General features: G+C 45.8%; 1 protein-coding gene across 2 annotated transcripts; it reads right to left on the reverse strand.

Moving 5' to 3' along the window:
* Positions 1-202: 202 nt before the first annotated feature.
* Positions 203-14439, reverse strand: LOC133911486 (hydroxyproline O-galactosyltransferase GALT3-like). Of its 2 annotated transcripts, none has more exons than XM_062353753.1 (7): positions 13750-14439; positions 10342-10591; positions 9982-10257; positions 8950-9078; positions 961-1137; positions 777-884; positions 203-680 (listed from the first exon to the last, which is right to left on the reverse strand). In XM_062353753.1, exons 1-7 carry the CDS (start codon positions 14382-14384, stop codon positions 474-476), a joined length of 1782 nt encoding a protein of 593 aa, XP_062209737.1. In that variant the 5' UTR covers positions 14385-14439; the 3' UTR covers positions 203-473. The 2 variants fall into 2 exon arrangements, with proteins under 2 accessions (XP_062209737.1, XP_062209728.1); XM_062353744.1 differs by having other exon boundaries at positions 10342-10600.
* Between the last annotated feature and the right edge of the window lie 8172 nt (positions 14440-22611).

Consider the following 22611-nt stretch of genomic DNA (forward strand, 5'->3'; position numbering starts at 1 on the left):
AAAGAAAACTTGAGTCTAGATGGTCTAGATATCGAAATTCACACCCTTGACCAACTGAGCTAAACTCAGTTCGTAAATAAGTATGATAAATAGCATAAACAACAACAGTTAAAGAGAACTCAAATTTAGATAGTCTAGATATCAAAATCCACATTCTCGACTAACTGAGCTAAACTCAATTCCTAAATAAGTATGGTAAACATAGCATAAAGGACAACAGACTGCGATCATTTCTCAAGTATATGTCTTACAACTCCCATTTAGAAACGTATTGTGTGGATCAACATTTTGCTCAAAAAACCGAGACCATTGACCCAGAGCAAAACAACGAGAGATATCCAATGTTACAAGTGGTACACGCATTCCCACCAATTTCCCATCAAGCGTCAAAATCCCAGTAACTGTGTTGTACAACAAGACTAACCCTAGCACTTCCTCTATCACTTTCCTACTTGCAAATGTTGATGTGGATATTATTCACAGCATACAGCTTGATACTCCGTCTTAAGCTTCTCCCACAGGCACATCATAAGCCTCGGGGTCTGATAGTGGGCAAGGACATAGTCAGCATCACATCCTTCGCTGTAGAAGCGGTCATCGGTCACAATGTTTACTTGCTGTCCGCTCTGCTTGTACTGTTGGATCCAAATCCCCATTGCCACGTCTTCGAGTTTGAATAGCTGAGGCAACAACAAGATCAATCTAGAGCTGCATCCAAGCGTAAAAAAAATAATACAGAAGGAAATTTGTGAATATGTTGTGAGTTCGTGTCCTACCTGAAGAGTCAGTTCCTGATGACCTCGGACTACAAACTTTGCAATGTCACGTGAGATTATGTATCCAGGACCATGAGCCCATGGTGGGTACATATCGAAAGGCCATTCCTGTGTTTCTCATGAGTGAGAAAAAGCAGCCAAAATAAATTGAATCTTGGTGTAGTATAATTGGAGCTAACAATACCTTCCGACTGATGAACCATTTGCTGTCCTTATCTCTGTGTGGTGAAGACTGGAAAGAAATAAGACCATATAGAAGGCCATCGGAGTTGCTCTTCTTCAGGCTTGAGATGACTTCATCTATCCTAACAAAAGCATCATCATCTGTTTTCATGATGTACTTTGCAGGAACAATTTTGGTCTGCAAATTTGCAATGAGCAAAATATAAGGTTTTGTTAATAGAATGTGCATACATTTATTTAGCTCTGCTCATATCATATGTGGCATTTGAAAATGTGCTAAATCAATACAACACCATATATAACATAACAAGCAAATCATGACAATCTAAATTCCAACAATTTGCCTCAACTTCCTCAGTTTCAAATTTTGTGAAATTTTGTAACTACACAACAAATGGTGAAGCTTACAAGTTGCACATCGATTATCCCATCTGATTATTGCACATATTACATAGTTATGCTGCAATTATAGTAGAAAGTAAAAAACAACAAAATCTGGAAAGATATAGCTATGGTTTATACTTCAAGGAAATATCTTGGCATAAAAAATCAACAGTTTCCAAAGGATCCTGTCTGCCAGCAATAAAAGAAGCATCAGAGGTTCAAGGAGCTGGGTAACCCCTACTATTTTTAGAATCCGTGTGGTCAAACTGTCAAAAGTTTACCATTGATATGTTCAAAACTATCAAGATCAGCTATGTGAAAATTATATTACTCGATTTGTCTTTAGAAATGCTTTAGTAAAAGGATAATTTTATTAGTTTATATGATATTAAGTTAGAGATTCAGCTAAAAAATATATTAAGTTAGAGAAAGTACTCCGTAGCCAAAGCTACAGTTCTAAGACCATGAAAAGTCAATAAGGACAGACATAAAAGAACGGAGGGAGTATAGTGTAACTGTAGTCAGTTAACTGCCTTGTAAAAATGCTCAACTGCACTTGTTTTAAAGAATAGTGTATGGTATGGACGAGTCAAGGAATCTATGAAACAAATGAGGATTTTTTTTTTTCTCGAACGCGCAGGAGAACTGCGTGTCATTTCATTAAAGAAGAAGAATAAAATTACAAATACAAATACAAAGCCAAAACAGCCAATCAAAAACAAACAAACGCACCACTCACAAAGGAAGAACGACCCTAACAAACCCCAGGAAGGGTCCTAGGCTACCCAGCCAACAAGCTTTGGAGCCCTGCCGCTCCGGCCATGCACCACATCGCCCCCTCATCAGCAATCAACCTCAAAAGCCCTGCCAGATTAGGCGAGTCCCCATTGAAAACACAAGCATTGCGATGCTTCCAAATCTCCCAAGCAACAAGGATGATGAGGGTATTAAGACCCTTTCTTTTTTGCTTGTCGACCATCTTGAGCGCTCAGCCCCACCAATTAGAAAAAGAAGCCAAACCAGGCTGAGGTGAGATGGATTGCATCCCCACCTTCGCAAGAACAACAGCCCAGACCTGTCGAGCAAACACACAAGAGACCAACAGGTGATGGATGGTTTCACTACTTTGATCACAAAGAGGACAGGCTACTGGATGAGGGAGCCCTCTCTTAGCCAATCTGTCCGCCGTCCAACAACGACCCAAAATGGCCAGCCACACAAAGAAACGACAGCGAAGCGGCGCCCAGGTCTTCCAAACGCGCTTCCAAGGCGCAAACCGGATGGATCCAACAAAAAAAGCGCCGTATGCAGACTTACTCGAATAGTCTCCAGATTCAGCAAATCTCCAAACATGATGGTCCTGAACACCCTGATGGAGTTCAAAGTCCTCCAATAAAACCCAAAGTTGCAGATATTCACTAATAGCCTGCACAGAAAGCGCGCCTTTGATATCGGCCACCCAATGTCGATTCTCTAGTGCTTGCTGAACTGTTCTTTGGTTGATTACTCGCCGGGGCACCAAGGTAACAAGGTGAGGAGCCACCTCAGCCACGGAACGGCCATGAAGCCAGCGCTCAGTCCAAAATTTTGTGTTACCCCCGTCTCCAACCACAGTGCTAACCGCTATAGAGAACAAGGCCTTAACATTTGGGTGCACCTGGATCTGCAACCCAGCCCAAGGCCTTGTCGAGTCAGTCTTCTGCAACCACAACCACCTCATCCGAAGAGCCCAACCAAAAGTCGACAGATCGTGAATACCCAGCCCTCCAAATTGGAAAGGCCGACACACCCGAGGCCAAGAAACCAAGCAGTTGCCGCCATTAGCTTGATCTCTTCCTTTCCAAAGAAACCCCCTTCTGCGCTTATCAATCTCCTTAAGTGCCCACTTCGGAAGATCCATAGCAATCATATTATAAATAGGAGTCGCCGAGAGAACCGCCCGCACCATGATTAGCCTCCCAGAACGGTTCAACAAAGAGGCCTTCCACCCAGGAAGATGATCAGCAACCTTGTCCACGAGAGGCCGCAGAACCGCCTTAGAAGGCTTTCTGACCGACAGCGGAAGACCCAGGTACATGCAAGGGAACTGCTTTATCTCGCACGGCATGACGCCCTGAATGATCTCCAAATCCCCCTCCTGGCAATGTATAGGAGAAACAGAACATTTCAAAAAATTGGTCCTGAGCCCAGAAGCCTCGCCAAAAATCTTAAGAATGTCCTTGATCAGCCCTAATTCAGAGATTACTGGCCGAATGAACAGAACCGCGTCATCAGCATAAAGAGAAACCCGGTGCTTAAGACCTCGAACAGGAAGCTGCTGCAGAAGACCATCCAGGTCAGCCCTTCCGATCAAAGAGTTAAGAACATCCATGACAAGAATAAATAACATGGGTGAAAGAGGGTCGCCTTGCCGAAGACCCCTCTGATGCACAATCAACTCCCCTGGTTCCCCATTCAATAAAATCCTGGTGGAAGATGAAGATAACAGGGTGCACAGAAGATTACACCATCGACGACCGAAACCCAAGCTCTGCAATACCTCCAAGAGAAAGGACCAAGAGACCGAGTCGAATGCCTTGCAAATGTCTAACTTGAGGAGAATATATGGGATCTTCAGCTTGTATAATTGCCTGGCTGTTTGCTGGACAAGCATAAAACTATCATGAATACAACGCCCACGGATAAAAGCGCTCTGATTAGCCGAGACCATGGAAGATAACCTCGGAGCCAATCTGTTAGCCATGATCTTTGTGATTAATTTTGCAAAGCTGTGTATTAAACTTATGGGGCGATAATCAGAGACCTGCAGAGCATCCACTTTCTTAGGCAACAGAGAGATGAAGGCTGTGTTTAAAAGACCCATTTTGGCGCCTCTTCCAAGCTGAACGGCCAATAAAGCTTGCATCAAATCCTCCTTAATTATCGCCCAACAGCACCTATAAAACCGACCTGTATAGCCGTCGGGTCCCGGTGCTTTATCCGGAGGGAGGTTTTTGATGGTAGCCCACACTTCCTCCTCAGAGAACAGCTCATCAAGAGAACCCAGATCGTGATGCTGCTGATGGAAGGAAGAGAGATCAAGAGAGGAACCTCGCTGGACAGCAGTACCCAGCAAATCTGAATAAAACTCAAAAACTGCAGCATGCTTCTCATCTTGGCTCGTCACTATCTGACCCGCCACTTGGAGCTTGGGAATGAAATTTTTTCTCTTTCTATATCTTGCTTGTTGATGAAAGAATGAAGTGTTAGCATCCCCCTCCTTTAGAAAAAGGACACGAGAACGCAGCCGCGCAATGGTGCGCTCAAAGGAGGTCAAACCAAGATAATGAAGCTTCAATTTTTTCCGCAGCCACTCTTCTTCCAGAGAGAGAACCCGATAATCCCTTGCAATTTCCAGACGGTGAAGGATCTCCTTAGCCATAGCAAGCTGAGATTTAATACTGCCCACCTTCCTCTGGCTCCAACTTTGAAGACCCCTACTCAACCTTTTCAATTTGACAAAGAATCGCTCAACAGGACATGCAGCCGCAACCGCAGCATCCCAATTAAGCCGGACAGCATCATGAAACCCAAGCAAAGAAGGCCAAAAACTTTCAAAATGAAAGCGGCGCTTACCACGAATATTCGTCTTGAGCCCAAGAACAAGAGGACAATGATCAGAGGCTGCAGAGGCTGAGCTTTGCAAAAAAGAATCCGGGAAAACACCCTCCCAATCAACCGAACAAAAGACCCGGTCCAGCTTAACCAGAGTCGGAGATTGTCGCTCATTAGACCATGTGAATTTTCGGCCATGAAGAGAAATTTCCTTGACTTCAATATCATCCAAAAGGCGGCGAAAGCGACCCATCATAGCCCGGTTTAAATTCCTGTTATTTTTGTCATCCGCTTGACAAATGAGATTAAAATCTCCCGCCACGAGCCACGGTCCAGCACACAAAGCACGGACATCGCGAAGCTCTTGCAGGAACAGCAGTTTTTGAGAATCCTCTTGGGGGCCATACACCCCAGTGAACCACCAATTATCTCCAGCATGATGAGAGAACTGAACCGAGGTAGAGAAGCAATCAACCCTCGAACCCAAGGCCTGACATACTGAACCTTTCCAAGCAATGAGAACACCCCCTCTTGTGCCGTTGGCAGACAGGGTAACATGATGATCAAACTCAGAGCCTAGCACCGAAAGCAACAGCTGGACAGAAAAATTTGCGACCTTTGTCTCTTGAATGCACACAATATCAGCCTTAGAGGAGAATACCATCTCTCTGACCGCATCCCGCCTCACCTTCTTGTTAAGGCCGCGTACATTCCAAATCAAAATGTTTGCTGGAATCATTGAAAAAACAAGAGCAGAAACGACCAAGATGCTGAAAGCAGATATTAACACCGCATTTGCCCATCCTCTGCTGATCTGACCTGCCCTGCCTCATCAGGAGACCATCCAAAAATGGCAGCAAGGGCAGACAAGTGCGCACGAGAGAGAACACTATCAAAGAGCTTACTGTAGGTGTCCTGATCTTGAAGAGAAAATTGCTCCCTGTCGGAAGATAACCCCAGCTTCTTCAAGATGTTTCTCTGCGTCTCCTGAACACCTCGACCTGGAGACCAGGGTGCCGCCCCAGCCAAACGCCTGCTGCGCCGAGGCAAGGAACTGGGCGGGGGGCCCTTCCTTCCTCTAACATGCACCTTAGGCAGAGGCAGGATACTATCAATGGGCTTGGACATCCGAAGGACGAACCCATGAAGACGAGCATCAGCCAGGGAATGAGGAGCAATGGAATGAGGAGAAATACACAAATCATCCGAGACCGGGCCAGTCACAGGGGCACTAGGCTGCACCGGACGGCGCCGTTGTCTGGAATACACCTGCAGGTGAACGGAAGCCGGCCCAGCATGAGAAGAGGCGGCGCCAGGCCCAGGAAGCACCCCAACCACTTCATCAGAGCCAGGCCCAGGGAGCGCCCCAACCATCTCCTCCGCTATAGGCACATCGCCCTCAACAAAGCAGGCAGACATGCAAATCTGGTCCCCCACTATGCACGAAGGGGCAGCGGTACACATCTCCCCAACCGCCATCTCATCAATGCAGTCGGACGAGGAGGATTTATTCCTCCCGAAGAATGGGGGGGACAGAATCGCATGCGTCCCGGGATTGACCGCCACCCTCAGCCAACTCAAGCCCATTAAGGCCGCCGTCTCCCTCGACCTCTGCATCATCCGCGGCAACCTCCTGGGAGAGCTCGACAAAGGCGGCGGAGAATCCATCAATACCACCTTCAGAGCCCGAAACGCCCTCATTAAAGACAGCCGAAACGAGAACCTTTCCACCGTGATCCTTTCCAACGCAGGTGGGCCCCAGCCTTAACTTCACCGGGCCCCACGTGCAATCCGCAACAGGACCCGAGGCGTTGGGATCGCCGATCATGCCCCGCTCCGGCGTAGAGCCAGAACGACGGCGCCGACGCCGAGGCTCATCATCCTCAGCCCCCGGCGATGGCGGCGAACCAGGAACGGAAAGGACGCCCGCCTGGTCCCTCGAGACCACGACGGAAATCTTGTAAACAAGAGTCCTCAGCTCCGACGGACCCTCCGCCGCCACAGCCACGGCCGGTTCCGCGACCAGAAGCTCCAAGACAGCCGGAATTAAACCCGGATCTTGAGACCAAGCCGTGAGACAAAAGACGGAGAGGTCGGAGCGGTCAGCAGTTGCCGGATGGAGCTCCTGAACCCAACAAAACGAGCCCAGCAGCCGCCTTGCTGTTGCCAAATCCCACACATGTGCAGGAACACCGAGGAGAGCAACCTCAATTTTGAACGGCAGCGACCTCCCGGTGGCATGAGCCAGCCTAGACCACCGCTTAGCCAACAGCGTGAAACGGGGGGTGTAGATAGGCAAACCCCCATTGAGCACCACCGCCGCTGAAGCCTCACTCGGCAGGAGAAGAAGGAAGTCCTCCGGCGCAGTGGAATGGATGGACAGATACTCGATTGGAAAACCGAACCTATCTGCGATCGCCTCCGCCGCTTCAGCCGGGGTGACCGCCGGCCTGGGGCAGGCAATCGAAAGGAACACCGCACAACGAAGGTCCTCTTCGGCCCTACAGACGCTCGCCGAACGCTCCACCACGCAAGACAGGCCTGGCCGAGAACCCACCAAGTCCTCCGCACTGGCCACCGGCACCTCCCGGACAGGAGATGAACCACGCGAACCAGGGACATCTCCAGAGGACGACGGCGGAGGCGGAGCCCCAGACCCGACGGAGGGCTGACGCCGACGAGGCCTGCGACGAGGACGACGACCACCCTGCCCACCACGCTGGCCCGGCGCCCCAGGATAAACGCAGGACGTCGCACCCGAGGAATGCGGAACACCAGCCAAGACCGCTCCTCGGCCACCAGCCATAGCATTGACCTCACCCGAAACAGGAGCAACAGGCGGCGAGACGCGGCGCCATCCGGAACGCCGATTCACAGAAAGGGCTTGCCGGCGGACCATGAAAGCTGATGCCGGACGAGGACCCCCGCGCGAGCACTCAAAAGCCCGATGCCCAGCAGACAAGCACCTGAAGCACCGAGTTCGATTCCGGCATTGAGCCGCGCAATGACTCACGGAGAAACAATTGAAGCAGCGCCCACGGAGGTCTCCAGGAACATGCTTGCGCGGCCGACGAGGAGGACGAACAAACTTGCGCCGAGATCTCCTGCACTCCACCCGCAACCACCCGTCCGCGTCCGGGACACGGCACAGGATAGGAGCTTCCGAGGCAGAACGACCACGGGACAAAGGCGGCCGCTGCTGCACCACGCCGGACGAGGCCAGTGGGGCGGCCGGAGGGACCTCCGCCCACACAGCAGCCACGTCCCGATAGGACTTGGGAGCCTTCCCGCGCACCACGTCACGAAAGGACTTGATAGAAGCCCCTCCCCGCGCCAGGCAGCCGTCGGAGTCAGACGAGGAGGGGCTCACATCACACCACCTCAGCTCCTTTGGACGACCCGCGTGGATTAAAGGACCGGCCAGCGGGGATACAGGGGAACTTGGCGCTCGGGCTTTAGGGGAGGAGGCCAAACTCAAAGGAGAGGAGGCCAGGAAGGTGGCCGCCGAGCCATGGACAGGCGCCGGCGTGGGGCTGAGGAGGTGGGGAGCGCCAGGTAGAGGAGGGGGCGGGAGGAGAGCGGCAGACATCCTTTCTACACCAAATGAAGCAATCATGACAAATGAGGATTTTGACAGACTGCTAGTTATATGAAACTGTACATCCACCACTAGGTTTACAGACTAAGCTGTGATATATTGATATTGCAAAACTATAGTTCAGATAAGGATCTCAGTTTTAATACAATTAAGTGACCAAAATTGTACAGAATCAAAATTTCTCCATATGAACCATCCTCAAGTCAGACTACCAAAATAAAAGGATACAAAACAATGCCACAAATAAAGGGCCAACTGTTATTTTAAATCATGCAAATAAAATATATAAAACCAATGCAGCAATGCATGCTTTCAGGATACTATCATTTTTTTTTATTAATTATAAATCCACTATCCCCTTATGATGATAAACAGAGTACAAAGGAAAGAAGTTTTCACAAGGCGAGAACATACCCCAAACATGCAAATTGAAATGGTCTTTAGAGTGATCAAAGTATAGTAGTCAACAAATGGAATCAATTGGATATCACCATACAATTGAGCTTCTCTCCATAATTCTATATTGACTTGCTCATTCTTATGCTGCATTTTGGGCATAAAGAAAGATGATGTCAGAATGAACCTTGAGTAGGTCACATCGAAAATAACTGAATATGGAAGATTGATAAGAAAACAAGCTCAGTTTGTATGTAAGGAGAGAAGGTTCACATTTAAAGAAAATTAATGGACACACATGACTCATGTCGTCACGACTCACAAGCATTTGTAATGCAAGCAGATGCGCTCACATACTCAGGAACGGGATTAAAGGTGAAAAAATACATGCGTCAGATGTAAAAAGGAGCCTAAAATATTTGTTCTTTCAATTTATCCTTTATAAGTTATTCTTTGTAGAAATTTCATCTTATTTTCCTGTCTGCTCTTACAAATTAAACTAAAGGAAGAAAGAGGGCTATCATGTTGGGACATTGACAAGGATATTCAGTTCTCTTCAGAAATTTTGAATTTTTGAAATAACAAAGGCTACATAAGATTTCAAGATGTAAGATGCAGCAAGCGATGAAAGCAGATCACCCAAATTATGCGATCCCTGTCCTTTTCTTTAGCCCTTTTCTAGAGTAGTAATCTGTTCTTAAGTAAGAAGTTAAGTTACAACCTTGTGGTTAAAATGCACAAACTAAGTGTTCCTTAGTCCAAAAACAAAATACAGTAAGAAATCCAGCAGGTTGTGATATTGTGTTCTCTACTACTATTCTGAACAACATGGGAGTTACTTCGACAATGGTGCCCTCTTCAGTGGAGTTTATGTTCTAATATGGTGAAGCTAGTGGGAAAATTGGGAAATAATTTGGGTTATGAAGATGCGAGAATAAGCAAGTGGTTCTTTGTCAACCAATAGGTTGTCTCAACTAAACAGAGACACTAGTGCAAAAGAAAGAACAAGAAACATTGTAACAACAATCAAGGAAAATCAAGTGAACTTACAAGACCAGTGAAAAACCGGACTACCACATCGCCTGAGCGGACAGCCTCATATTGCATCCACGTTCGCCTCAGGGCCATTCGTCGCTTGAAGTTGTTTCCAGTAGAGAAAACACCAACCAGCAGAAAAAATCGCTTCTTTGGTAGAGGTGGGGCCTTCAGAAGTGCGACACTAGCCATGTCTATATCTTCTGAAACTGGCAATCCATTTGCTAAGAATGACAAGAGCTCCAAATCACCAGAAACCTTGACTTCTGTTACCGACCATGGCTCCAACCTCTATCAAAAACCTAATAGGTTTCACAATTATGCAGTACTCACGAAAATTGAAGTATGCAGTCTTATTGCTTTGCACAAGCTCACCTCTCTATAGACAAATGATGTCTCATGTCGCCCATTTACAGTCATATGAAACCCCTCTACACCGGCCCATAATGTTACTGTAAAAGGCTCTCCTTCAACAATTGAGGAACTGTCACTTAAATGAGCACGTCCATTTGGCCTCTTCCCATCTTCAGGCTGGTTCCCAGTTACATTTATCACAGTATTGTTACTCGCCTGGATGATGCTGGCACTCACTTTCTCATTGCAACGAACAAGCCCATCAACTGCACTGGTCAAACTCATAGCAAAAAGCATTTTTCTTTTATCAGTACCAGCAGAGACTATAAATAACAAGATAGATGTTTAGTAATTAAAAACCTATAGATGAATATTTAGTTGCCAAGAGTTAGATGCTAAGGTTCATGATAAAGGATGCTAGAACAAAAGCAGACAATCAAATCATCAAATGGGCAATCTATATTTACTGGACCTTCCTGTCAGTAGTCAGCATCACTATAACTACTCAATAACACATAAAGTTTGTACCATTGTTATTAAATCGACGACTAATCGTAGATTAACCGTAGATTAGCCATCTGGTCAGTTCCTGGGCACCGACTAGAGCTGGCGACTTGACTTGCTGAGCTAGTCAACCGGTCGGACGACTAATTGGTGACTAAACACGATTAGCCGCCCAAGCCTGGACGCTCGACTTGGATGGCCCATGGGTAGAATTTTGGCCCAGCAAGCCCACACCCCACACACAGTAACTTATCCCCATATAAAAGCCAGCACCCAGCAGTGAAAACAATAGCCCCAATTATTGACTGGAGCCGCGCGCTGTCTGTCACTGCTCTGGCCTCCCATCGGAGTTCAGCCACCCTCCTCGGCTCCTCCCATACCTAGCTTGCTGCCTCTAGCCTCCTGTCGCCACCCTTCAAGGCTCATGCTCCTCTTCCCCCAGTCACTACCTCCTCCAAGCTGTTCGACTTGCCTCTGTCACTGCTGCATGTGGCCCTCGACACCGATGCAAGGTCAAGCCAACTTTGCAGTTCAACCTCCTCCTCCCTCTTCTAGTGAGTATTCCAATCATCACCACTCCTTATTATGCTCCTCTCCTAAGTTTTTGTTTCTCTGCTCTGTTCTACCATCTCCAATCTCCATCTATCCACCTGCAGGTGCCATGGTTAACTTGGAACAGCAACAAGCCACGGCCGCAGCTGCAGCCCCTGCCGCTGATGAGATCAATCCAGATGATCCAAAGCGGTGGGCTAAATCCAAAGACCCAGGGTGGAAATATGGGTTCTGGCCTGATTTATCGAAGGATATGGTGAAATGTAAAATCTGCAACAAGGTAGTCCATGCCGGAATTGGAAGATTTAAGCAGCACCTTGCTGGGAGTTATGGAGACGTGGAGAAATGTGAGAAAGCAAGTGCAGCAATCAGGAAAGAGATGGATGACTACTTGAAAAGTAATTCAAGGGTTGCTGAAGATGAAGTTGTCCTTGTCCATGAAGATGAACATGATGGCTGATTGGATTTGGCTGGATGCTGATTTGATGCTTTAGGATGTGTTGGGGGGCTTGGTGCTTTTGGTGCCTTAGTTATTTTGCTACTTTCTAACTTAGAAGTTCAAACCTGTCAAGCTATCTTAGTTTATTAGTTATCATCATGCCATCATGGCCTTTCAGATTTGAAAACTTGTTTAGTTAATTATGCACTTCAGCTTGCTTGATCAATGCTTAGTGGTTGCCAAGTGGCATATTATTTTCTATCTTGATATCTTTATACTCTTCCTTTTCTCTTTACCTTTTACTTGTCCAGAATATGTGAGATGTGAAATTTGATGCTGGATTGCTGGTCCAGCAATTTTATGTAGTTTTACCTCTTTCACTTATTTCACATGTTGCCCAGCAAACTTACTTTGTTCTTGCATCTTGCAGGTTGTTGCTTCCACATTTAAAGCAAAGAAATTCACCAAGAACAACTATATGTTAGGCTCAAAACAAGTGACCAGCTCATGATGATCTAGTTGCATTTCTCTCTTATTCCGTGCTTTACAAGATGTTAATATCCTTAATACATTTCTAAAACTTAGTATTCGCCTAGTCAACTAGCCGGCCAACTAGCCTTTCCTAGTCACGACTAATCATGACTAATCCCGACTAGTCGAGATGTTGGTAGTGTGGCGACTCGACTTTATGACTTAATAACCTTGGTTTGAACTGCAATTTTTTTAAGGATCTCACGCACATAGAAATACTAAAGAAGCACCATTAAACCCCCAATAAAAAGCATAAAGCTTCACGATTGCTAACTTTGATAAATCAGTCCACACATTCAAATTTGTAGTTGACCACTTCTTCCCCAATATTGTAGGATTCCAATAGGACTACAATAGACCTCTACTACATTTCACCATGTTAGTCCGACATCATTAGGAGCTGATCATGCCAAACTTGCCACAGGACACCAAATGGCTTGTAACATACCTAGTACACAAAGAATCCAACAACACCCTGTTCTTGGTCACGGTAGCATACAGCCATACACATGTTATTATGGTGATCTACACAACATTACTCACAAGTATCACAACATTGGTCATCAAGAGTGTTAACTGTAGTCTGTTGCTAACCATATCAACAGAGGGCATGTATAATGCAGGATGATATCATCGAAAGTTCCACATGATAACCTTGTGTACTCAAAGCTTAATCAGTAGCAAATGTACCTTAAGTAAATTTACCTATTTTATCATTCATTAACTCATGGAATACAAGTATCTTAACCATGATACCAGGATCATCCCTAGATCAAAAGCAGATCATGACAATATCTTCATTTGCTCCTCAAAGGGAACGCCCACCAATGCTGGTGTGAGCATCAAGTTGACAACAGTGTGATTATAGGAAAGGATGTATCATATAGATTGTAATTTGCATGCTCATGAATCTTTCTTTGATTATAGCATTTGACTGTGAGTATGTGATTTACAAATTGTTGTCACCAGTTAGCTTCTTATTCTTTGGATTTATTGGTCAAAAGCTCTGAAGTAAAATATCAAGCCTCATTACACTCATGAATTTTTTAGTTTACTTCCATAACCCACTTCAGCTCTGTAGACTCTTAAACCCTGAAGCAGACCAACTAAGTCCTGAACCAAGCACTAACCATGCCACAGTGACACTGGCACTACTTTCCTTCTGGCACAAATACTAATCTGTTGCATATTCTTGCACATGAAACATGTGACAAACTGACAATCACTGGAGCTGAGACTGAGAGTGAGACTCATCAGTACCTTACATTCCTAAGCAAGCAGTACAGGCATAAGCAAGTTTCAGACTTGAATCATAGACAAGACGAACTACACTTGAAATCATTGCATTAATCAGACATGCGGATTAAAACAAAATTAAGGCAGATAATAAAAACAACAGTCACCTTGGCTGCAAGCTGATATTGCTGCTGCCTACATCACCAACCGGCGGGCAGCGCTCCCAATCCTCCCACCCCGCATCGGGCGTCCAAGAACTCTGCTCCACCACCATCCCCGCGGCTCCCAGGCTCACATTGACGCGCACCACCACCTCGCCGCTCGCACCCACCATCTCCACCCGCAACTTAGCCGCCCCCATCCTGGGAACCCCGACCAACGTCACCGCGGAGCCCTCCGCGAGCCCGCAAGGGATCCTGGCATTCCCCTCGTGCAGATCCCCTTCCACGGACGCCTGGCAGCTTGCGCCACGACCGAGGGATCCATGGGAGCGCTGCCCCTCCTCGGCGACGGCTAGGGTGAGGTTGCGCCAGGCGGCGGCAGCCTCGAGGACTCCAGCGGCGGTTCCTGGGAGCGCGTCGGAGCGGGAGAGGAGCGGGCGGAGGAGACGCCAGGAGAGGTGGGCGGTGGAGTTGGCGGGGGGAGGGTAGAGGACGGAGAGGCCCGGGAGGGAGGGGAGGAGGTGGGCCACTGGGCCGGCCGCGGCAGTGGCGGGCGGAGGGGTGGGGGAGGGCGACGGCGAGAAGAGGAGGAGCAGGGCGGCGAGGGTGAGGATGAGGAGCACGCCGGAGCATTTCCTCATTGCAGCGGGGAGTCGCGACGAGGACTGTGGAACAGTGGACCTTGTGACGCGGAAGTCAAAGTGCTTTTTCACTCAAATAAAAAAACTATTTCGCTATTTATCTGATGACAGAAAATGAAATCGTAACTCGGCCATTTTCGTCCACCAAATTAAGGAAAAAATCAAGGAAATTCAGGAAATCATGCACATCTTTGGGCTAGCTACAGGCCTAATAGCAAACTTAAGCAAAAGTACAGCTAGGAGGTAAGTTTTGTATTTTTTTATTAAGTTAATCTAAAACTTAAAATGAAGAGATTCACTTCCGTCTAATTAATTTAAACAAAAATTAAACTACGTAGTAATCAGAACTACCTATTAGGTATCTATTTGTATCACTAAGTGTAGTCTATCTGATCCGTCGCAACTTAGAAGACATAATGCAATATTTCCCTTGTGAAATAAAAATCTCCCATGTAAGCACAAGAAATTAAGAAGGATTAAAGTTCAACACTCTTTGACAATGATATCTGCAAAACTATCAGTTTGAAAGGGAAGACATAATGCAACCTTTTCCTTGTGAAATAAAAATATTCCATGTAAGCACCAAGAAATTAAGAAGGATTAAAGTCCAACACTCTTTGACAATGATATATGCAAAACTACCGACTTAAAAGGGGCCGCTTCACTCTAGTAAATTTTATCCTATATGCAAAACTACCAACTTAAAAGGGGCCGCTTCACTCTGGTAAATTTTATCCTTCTTTTCATCCTACCTACCATTTAACAGTTTTTGAGAAGCGGACTTTAAAAAAGATAGACCGAGTGAGAAGGAATTTCCAATGAAAGGATCCGAAGAAGCTAATAGAGGGCATTGTCCAGTGGACTGGACATGAGTTTGCCGCCTACAGAAGCTGGGAGGTGTAGGAATTCTCAATCTGGAAGTGTTCAGAAGGGGCTTTAATCCTCAACCGTTGGCTGTGGTATGAACGAAAAGAACCAAGCAGACCATGGGTGGGCACAAAACCACCATGTGATGAGGTTGACAAGCACCTCTTCTAAGCATGCACCAAGTTGAACAAGATGCATGGAAGAAAGGCAAATTTTGACGCTCAAATAATTGGCTTAATGGACAGGCACCTATGGACATCGCTCCCAGCCTATTCCCTCTAGCATGGCGCAAAAAAATACCGCCCAACAGGATCTTACTAACCATAATTGGACCAGGGATTAATGAGTGATGAAAATGGCCACCACAAACCAAATGGCTGAATTCGGGCTGCTTTAGGGGCTTGTTGAGCAAGTAAAAGTTTCGGATCAGGAGGATGAGATATTCTGAAAATGGACTGAACATGGAGCGTATACAGCAAAGTCCGCTACCGGATCTAATTCTAGGGGTCGTTTAATGTTTTTTGATACACATGCTATTTGGCGAGCTCATGGGGCATGGAAGCACAAATTCTTTGCATGCTGCTACTTCAAAGCAAAATCCAAATCACGGATCAGCTACTTTTAGTGTGTTTAGTTGCTCGGACGGGTTTTTTCAGAGTTGTATCGTATAAACAGACTGAATAGAGTTATATGTGTAAAAAAAAAAGGGTGTTTTGTTAATTGTATCTGTCTAGATAGTCTGAGTTAATTTTCTGTTTAGTTGATTGAATCTGAGATCGTATGGACAGATACAATAATTAAGATTGTAATTAGTTACTTGTATGAATTAAGATAATTTTGTGACACTGACTAGTGAGCTTGCCTGTATGAGTACAGTCAGAATAAGACTATATATATATATATATATATATATTTTAGATTATATGTATCCACCAAGTCAACCTATGTGATCAGATGCAAGAGGCGTCGTACATCTTTGCTTACTCTACTGCTACACAAAGGAAGTTTAGGAAAGGGAAAAATACAAACCCCTCAAAAGTCACTTAGATTTTAATTTTACCCTAAAAGTTATTTTGTTACAAAAACCCTCAAAAAGTTTGATTTTGTTGAAAAAACCCTCCAAAAATTAAAAAAAATTAAAAACAACTAGAGACAATTCTAAGACCTTCTGTGACATTTGTTTTCAAAAATAATATCATTTACATCATATTTTATGGAGAGGAAGTTTAGGAAAAAAAAAAGAAAAATGTGCAGCTCATTTATTAACTCATGTTATTTTAACTTTGTCATGTATACCATTATTTTTACTACACAAATAATTGTTTAAGTAAACTAATAAAAGTGGTTTCACTAATTTTAGGGGTGTTATGGATTAGTTATGAATTAATCTATATACAACACATTTACTCAATCCTGCACGTTATAATAACTATTTCAAAATTTCATGTATTTTTAGAAGATAGAGGATCATGTAAGAAGATTAAAAAAATTTGTTTCATAATTTTTGGATTAGTAAATAATTAACTATGCATTTAACTCGAATTAATAAATGAGCTACATGTTTTTCTTTTTTTCTCAAACTTACTCCCCATGAAATATGATGCAAAGGATATTATTTTTTAAAACAAATTTCACCAAAGGTCTTAGAATTGTCTCTAGTTTTTTAGATTTTTTTTATTTTGTTTATTTTTTTTAAAATTTTTGGAGGTGTTTTTACAACGAACCAAACCTTTAGGAGTTTTTTGCAGCAAAAATAACTTTTAAGAAGAAAATCAAAATCTAAATGACTTTTAAGGATTTTTGCATTTTTCCTTTTAGGAAAAGGGAACAAGCTGGACCAACAGTGCTATCAATATGGTAGGTGATGATGCCGTGTCCCTGAAGACATGGTAGCTTGAATCAGTAGGAATTAGGCTTGCACAGCAGAAGAGTAACTGTCGCCGAAATCAGTAGGAAGGAGGCTGCGCAGAGAAGCGAACCGTCGCCTGCACATCTCTTTGCAGCTGCATCACGCATCGTCCACCTAACCGTCGCCGTCGGTGAACAGTACCTAATGAGCGGAGAGGGAGAAAGATATCATCTCTTCTTTTTAGTCATCTCTAATAGATATTTAAAAATTTATCTCCTTTAATACTATTATAACATCTACTAATACTATTACAGTATTTTTTATTTTTTTCATCTTTAATAACTATCATATTTCCTACCTTCCATTAATTTCTATCTCTCCTCGGACCCACAATCATTCACTAGCTACAGTAATGCGGCATCCATTTTCCATCCGCAAATTTGCAGCTAGTGATTTCCGTCGGCAACCCTGTAGCGCCAGAAGCCAATGCTGTTGGAGCATATTGCGGACGCCGGGGGAAGCAAATCTGTGGCACAGTGTTTTGGAGAACGGTGGCACAGTGATTTGTCGATCCTGTTGGAGATGACCCTAATTCTTAAAGGATACGATACATCTCTTTATATATAGAGAAGACCTATCTTGACTACTAAGCAAACTATAATCTCCTTTCTAATTTAAATCCAAACTATTCCTTAATTATAAATAAACTATTCCTATTCAAAAGATATTTATTTTCTAATCTGAACATAACTTGATTTGATGATTTGGCGGCGGTTGCAACCAGCCCTAGAGCTACCATGCCTTTCACATGCGATAGAGATCGGCGGCAGCCCTAGCCCTGGCTGTTGCCGTCGCCCTGCTGGGCAAGCCGAACAGGCCCCAATGGGCCTGACCCATGACATCTCCTCCGCCATTGATTTCCAGTGTGTCCTCACGCTGGACATCCATGCTCCAGCATGTCCTGTCCTCCTGGGGTGCTGATGAAGAGTTATCTCGAAGCCACACCCTGAGCACAATTCACCCAACACCAGTGCATTAGTGAGATTGCGGATGGTGTGGCTGATGCACAAAGTGAACTCATAGGACACATTACCGATGTAGCCACGAAGAGTGAAACGTTGAGGCATCGGGCACTTGGTGTTCCCCATCATGGCAGGGGTGCCAGGCACATCCACCAAGTAAAGCCATATGTCCACATGGTGGTAGAGATCGTCTGTCGATGGAGGAGAATCATAAAGTTGGTGACGGAGAGTGGCACTGGGCAATAGAGTCACATCCAAGCCGAAGAGGAATGTAATTATCGGAGTCGGACGGCTGACAATCAAATCAATGCAATGACCAAACAGCATCTCCGAGTGGTGCAAGAGCCGGGACGCTAGAAGAATTGCAAACTCTATAAACGACTTGGGCAATTGTGATAAACTCACAACCCGTATGATCAGAAAAAAAATTAAGTCTGTAGTAGGCACGGAAGAACGAGGCATCTCCTGAAGAAGCAAGACGTTCTTCAGAAAAACATGATGGGTGCCCACAAAGGAAGGCATATGAATGCCCATAGCCAAGTGATGAACCAAGACCTCATCGCCCGAGCCAAGGAGAGCATGTACTAGACGGTGAACAAGTGATGACGAAGTGGCATGTAGAGGCAATGGTCAAACAAGATGACAGTGTCGACCACTACCCAAGCTTGTGTGACCTCCTTCTGTCATATGCGTGCCCTGAGGTCAGCTAGCTCCGGGTCAGCCCAGACCATGCAACGGATCTCGTCAAGAAGGTCCGAGTGTTGTGAGAGAACCTCCATGGTTGTTGCCAATCACCATCCGAGTGTTGTGAGAGAACCTCCATGGTTGTTGCTAAAGTACGGTTGCCACCTAGTCTAGAGAACGAGCCCGTGCGGCCACCCGATGGTGCTGAGGAGGAAGTAGGCAAGGCCAGCACAAATGTTGGTGATTGTAGTACAGGGACAAGTGCCACCCGGAATGGCACCTTAGGAGGTGGAGGTGAAGTAGTGTCGATGCCGAGGAAACAGACGGTCCGGTTGCCGTGACGAAAACTCATCTCCAAGCGAGCGAAGTTCTAAAGGATAGGACCCAGGTTGCAAAGCCATGGAGTCTCCAAGATGACGTCGGTGTCGCTCGTCAAAGGGAAGGTGTAGTCGCCGATGTTGAAGAACACCCGCTCAAAGGCAAGCGATTGGTTGCGGTACAGGTCATGACTGATAATGCAATCGCCAGTGCCAACAGTAATCCACATCTGAATACGGTGTAGTGATAGCTCCAATCGAAGTGCGAGGAACTCGTTGATTATGTTGTGTGTCGCGTCGGTGTCTACAAGAACACGGAGTCTACCCTCACGTTGGGCTGCCAAGAGCCGCATTGTGCAACTACAGGGAAGACGATCCTCCTGATTGCCCCTTATCATCATGAGGGACGCTGCACTCTCGTCCTCTGCACCCGTGTCGCTGTCGATGAGTTCCAGGAGGAACAAGTGCCTTGTGCCCCTTGGAGAACTGCTCGTCGCAGTTGAAGCACAGCTTGAGTGGGTGGTGCTCTGCCATCTCCTTGGATGTGAGATTCTTGAAGACCCTAGGGTTGGCACCTCTAGCTTGAGGCACCACCCCCAAGGGTACCTTCAGTCATCGTCGTTCCCTCGGCCCTGATCGTCGAGGGTGTAGACCATGAAGAAGATGGATAGGCAACAAACTTGGATGTCGTCGAATGCTGCCCAGCCTCAGCTATGACATGGGCATGCCTCTCATATGCACTTGCCAAGCTCATGGCCTCCTCCATGTCCTTGGGCTCCTAGAGTTCCACATCCATTTTCAGGGACTCCATCAATCATGCGGTATAGATGTTTACCTGTTGTATTTCATCCAAGTTCCCTACGCGAGAAACAAGCGCAAGGAAATTCTCTGTGTGCTCATCTATAGAACCCATCTTCCGCAGAGCAGCAAGCTCGCCCAACAGATTATGGCATGTTAGAGGGCTGAAGCGGATGTTGATGAGGAGAGAGAAAGACTCCCATGTGAGTGGGTCGTGGTCCTTGGATAGGCGCATGTACCACTGCTGCGCGACGTCTGTCATGTGGAAAGAGGCTATCCAAACCCTCTCCACATCCGGAGTGTGTTGCCCAATGAAGAAGTGCTCACACCTATTGAGGTATGCGAGCAGGTCATCCTTGCCATTGAAGGTGGGGAACGACAACTTGTGGTACTTAGGTACCATGAAGTCGTAGCAGGGGGGTTGTCCGTCAAGTGGCATAGTGGAGGAAGAAGTCGGGATAGGCATCCCGGATGATAGAGCAACCAACCAGCCCAAGCTTTCGGACCAGCGTCAAATCCATGCAGGTCGATAACTAGAGATATCTTCTGGATGATATCACAGAGGCTACCCCTTGCATGCTACATGTTCCAGTCGGCAAGGGAGACTTCATTATTGAGGTTGCCAGAGGCCAGGCCATTCCAGGCCGTGCGTTTCACAATCAAGACATTCCGATCGGTTACACCAAGGTACAAAGTGGACTCAGTACAACTACTTTTCATGAAGTATAAGCTAGACATCAACACACCTGAGGGTATCGAGATTCTCGATGAGGCTATTGGAAACTTCATCCTGTGGCCTAGACAGGATATAATCTTCAGCCATCAGCAGTCATAATCGCCAGTGTCACGACCGCCCCCACGCCTAGCATCTCTGCCTTAGGCACCTCCACCCTAGAGCCAAGCCTCTTCTCCTCATGCACCTTCGCCCCCGTGCCCAGTATCTCCGCCACAAGCATCTTCGCATCGTGCTTCACTGTCTGTGACTCCGGCACCTCTGCCTCCAGTGTTTGTGACTCTGGCATCTCCGCCTCTAGCATCTTCGCCTCCGTCACATTCACCTAAACATCAGAGAGTCCCTATCATGGTTACCGCACACGAAAATACTCTAACATCACCAATGAAGAGGTGGCTTCTGTCCTCAAAAGCAAAGGCATCATCCGCTAAGGAATCTCCAGCGAAGGGCGATCTCGCGAAAGAGACTGGCAAAACATTAAGTACCCCTCCGTTGGATTTCTTGCCTACACCGAATGTTCCTGAGAAATATGAGAATTTCAAGCCATTTTTGTTATTGTTTCAACTCCAAGAAGGTCCATGGGAGAGGAAGAGATTTCACGAATGGAGGGCATGTCGCGCGGGGTTCTCCATAATAACTACTTCTGCCCTGATAACTTTTTTCTAAGCAGAAACTCCTATCTCATGGTGGATTTTAAGGATATGTAGACTTTGTTCCGCCACGACAAACGTGACATCAATCTCATAAGCTTGTGGTGCATGTAAGTGCCTACAATCTACCCCTACATTCATATACCTACCAATGTATGCTATAGAAGCTAATGACTAGTGACTTATTCTATAGGATGAAATTTACGATGCAGAAAAGTTGAAGTTACAGGTCGGTTTCATTAGTGCGCAACAAATTTCCCAGCCCACTTGGTCATAATGTTGAGGATTGTTGACCCTCAGATTAAGGGGAAGAGTAACAAGGAGAAAGCAAGGGTCATAAGAGAAATGACCAAAACATGCAGGTTTGAAATGTCAGCCTACATAGGAAAGGCTATGCTGGAATGCAAGACAAGGACTACGCCATAGCTCTCTACAACTTTAAGTAAGTGCGATACGTCAAGAAACTAACACAAGTATTCAAATTAATTAGTTGATCAAGAACCTAACATAAAGATTCATGTAGCGACCACTTTATTTGTATAATGCTGATGCCGAAGTCGAGCAAACTCGTGGTCCTTGACTCAGCCGATCTCCCCCAAAAATCCTATGTGAGATCATGTGATGAAGAATTGGTTTGATTGATGAAATTGGCAGAGAAAAGTGATTTAGCATAATGACATTTGGTTGATGTTCATGAGTTGCTAAGATATGCTTGGATAGTATAGTTGGTTTGATGCATTATCATTAGTTGGGTATGCTTATGTTAGCGTGTTGGTTTAGAGTTTACGTGGTGTTGCGTGAACTGATCTTGAGTCAAGTCGGGAAGGACTTGTGCTCGTACTCGATTGTTGTTTGATTCATGTGCAGGTGTTGCTCGAAGGCGAACATGATCAATGACAGATCGATGAGCTAAGTTCAGGGAGGAACTGAGGTTCGATGACTAGGTTCAAGAGGACTGAGGTCATGGTGATTGAGGATGTCATGCGGGACGTTCGAGCTGAGAAAACAATACATATGGAGACAAGGTTTCACGATGGACGTTGGAGGCGATCTGATCGTGAGAGGATGTGAAGATGAATTCCTGATCGAGTCAAAGCAACCACGAGGGAGTCGTGTGGTGGCTGCACTCGAAACAAGAGTTGGTGTTGGAGACGGACTCTAAGTTGGTTACGTATATGCATGTGTGCATGGGAGATGTGCATGCATGATTACGTAAGAGTAGTTTGCTAATTAGATTAATTAGCGGAAGTTGGTTGTCCTCTTGTGATTATATGAGGATAGAGACCAGATTGAATACGACAGGGAGT

Source organism: Phragmites australis, chromosome 1 (assembly GCF_958298935.1).
Source record: "Phragmites australis chromosome 1, lpPhrAust1.1, whole genome shotgun sequence".
Lineage (NCBI taxonomy): Eukaryota > Viridiplantae > Streptophyta > Magnoliopsida > Poales > Poaceae > Phragmites > Phragmites australis.

Excerpts from the sequence above, each read along its gene's own strand:
- LOC133911486 (XM_062353744.1), bottom strand. The coding sequence starts at position 14,384 with ATGAGGAAATGCTCCGGCGTGCTCCTCATCCTCACCCTCGCCGCCCTG. Across the intron at positions 10,258-10,341 it reads CATCATTTGTCTATAGAGAG|AGGTTGGAGCCATGGTCGGT; the intron begins GTGAGCTTGTGC and ends GGTTTTTGATAG. Across the intron at positions 885-960 it reads AATGGTTCATCAGTCGGAAG|GAATGGCCTTTCGATATGTA; the intron begins GTATTGTTAGCT and ends TGAGAAACACAG.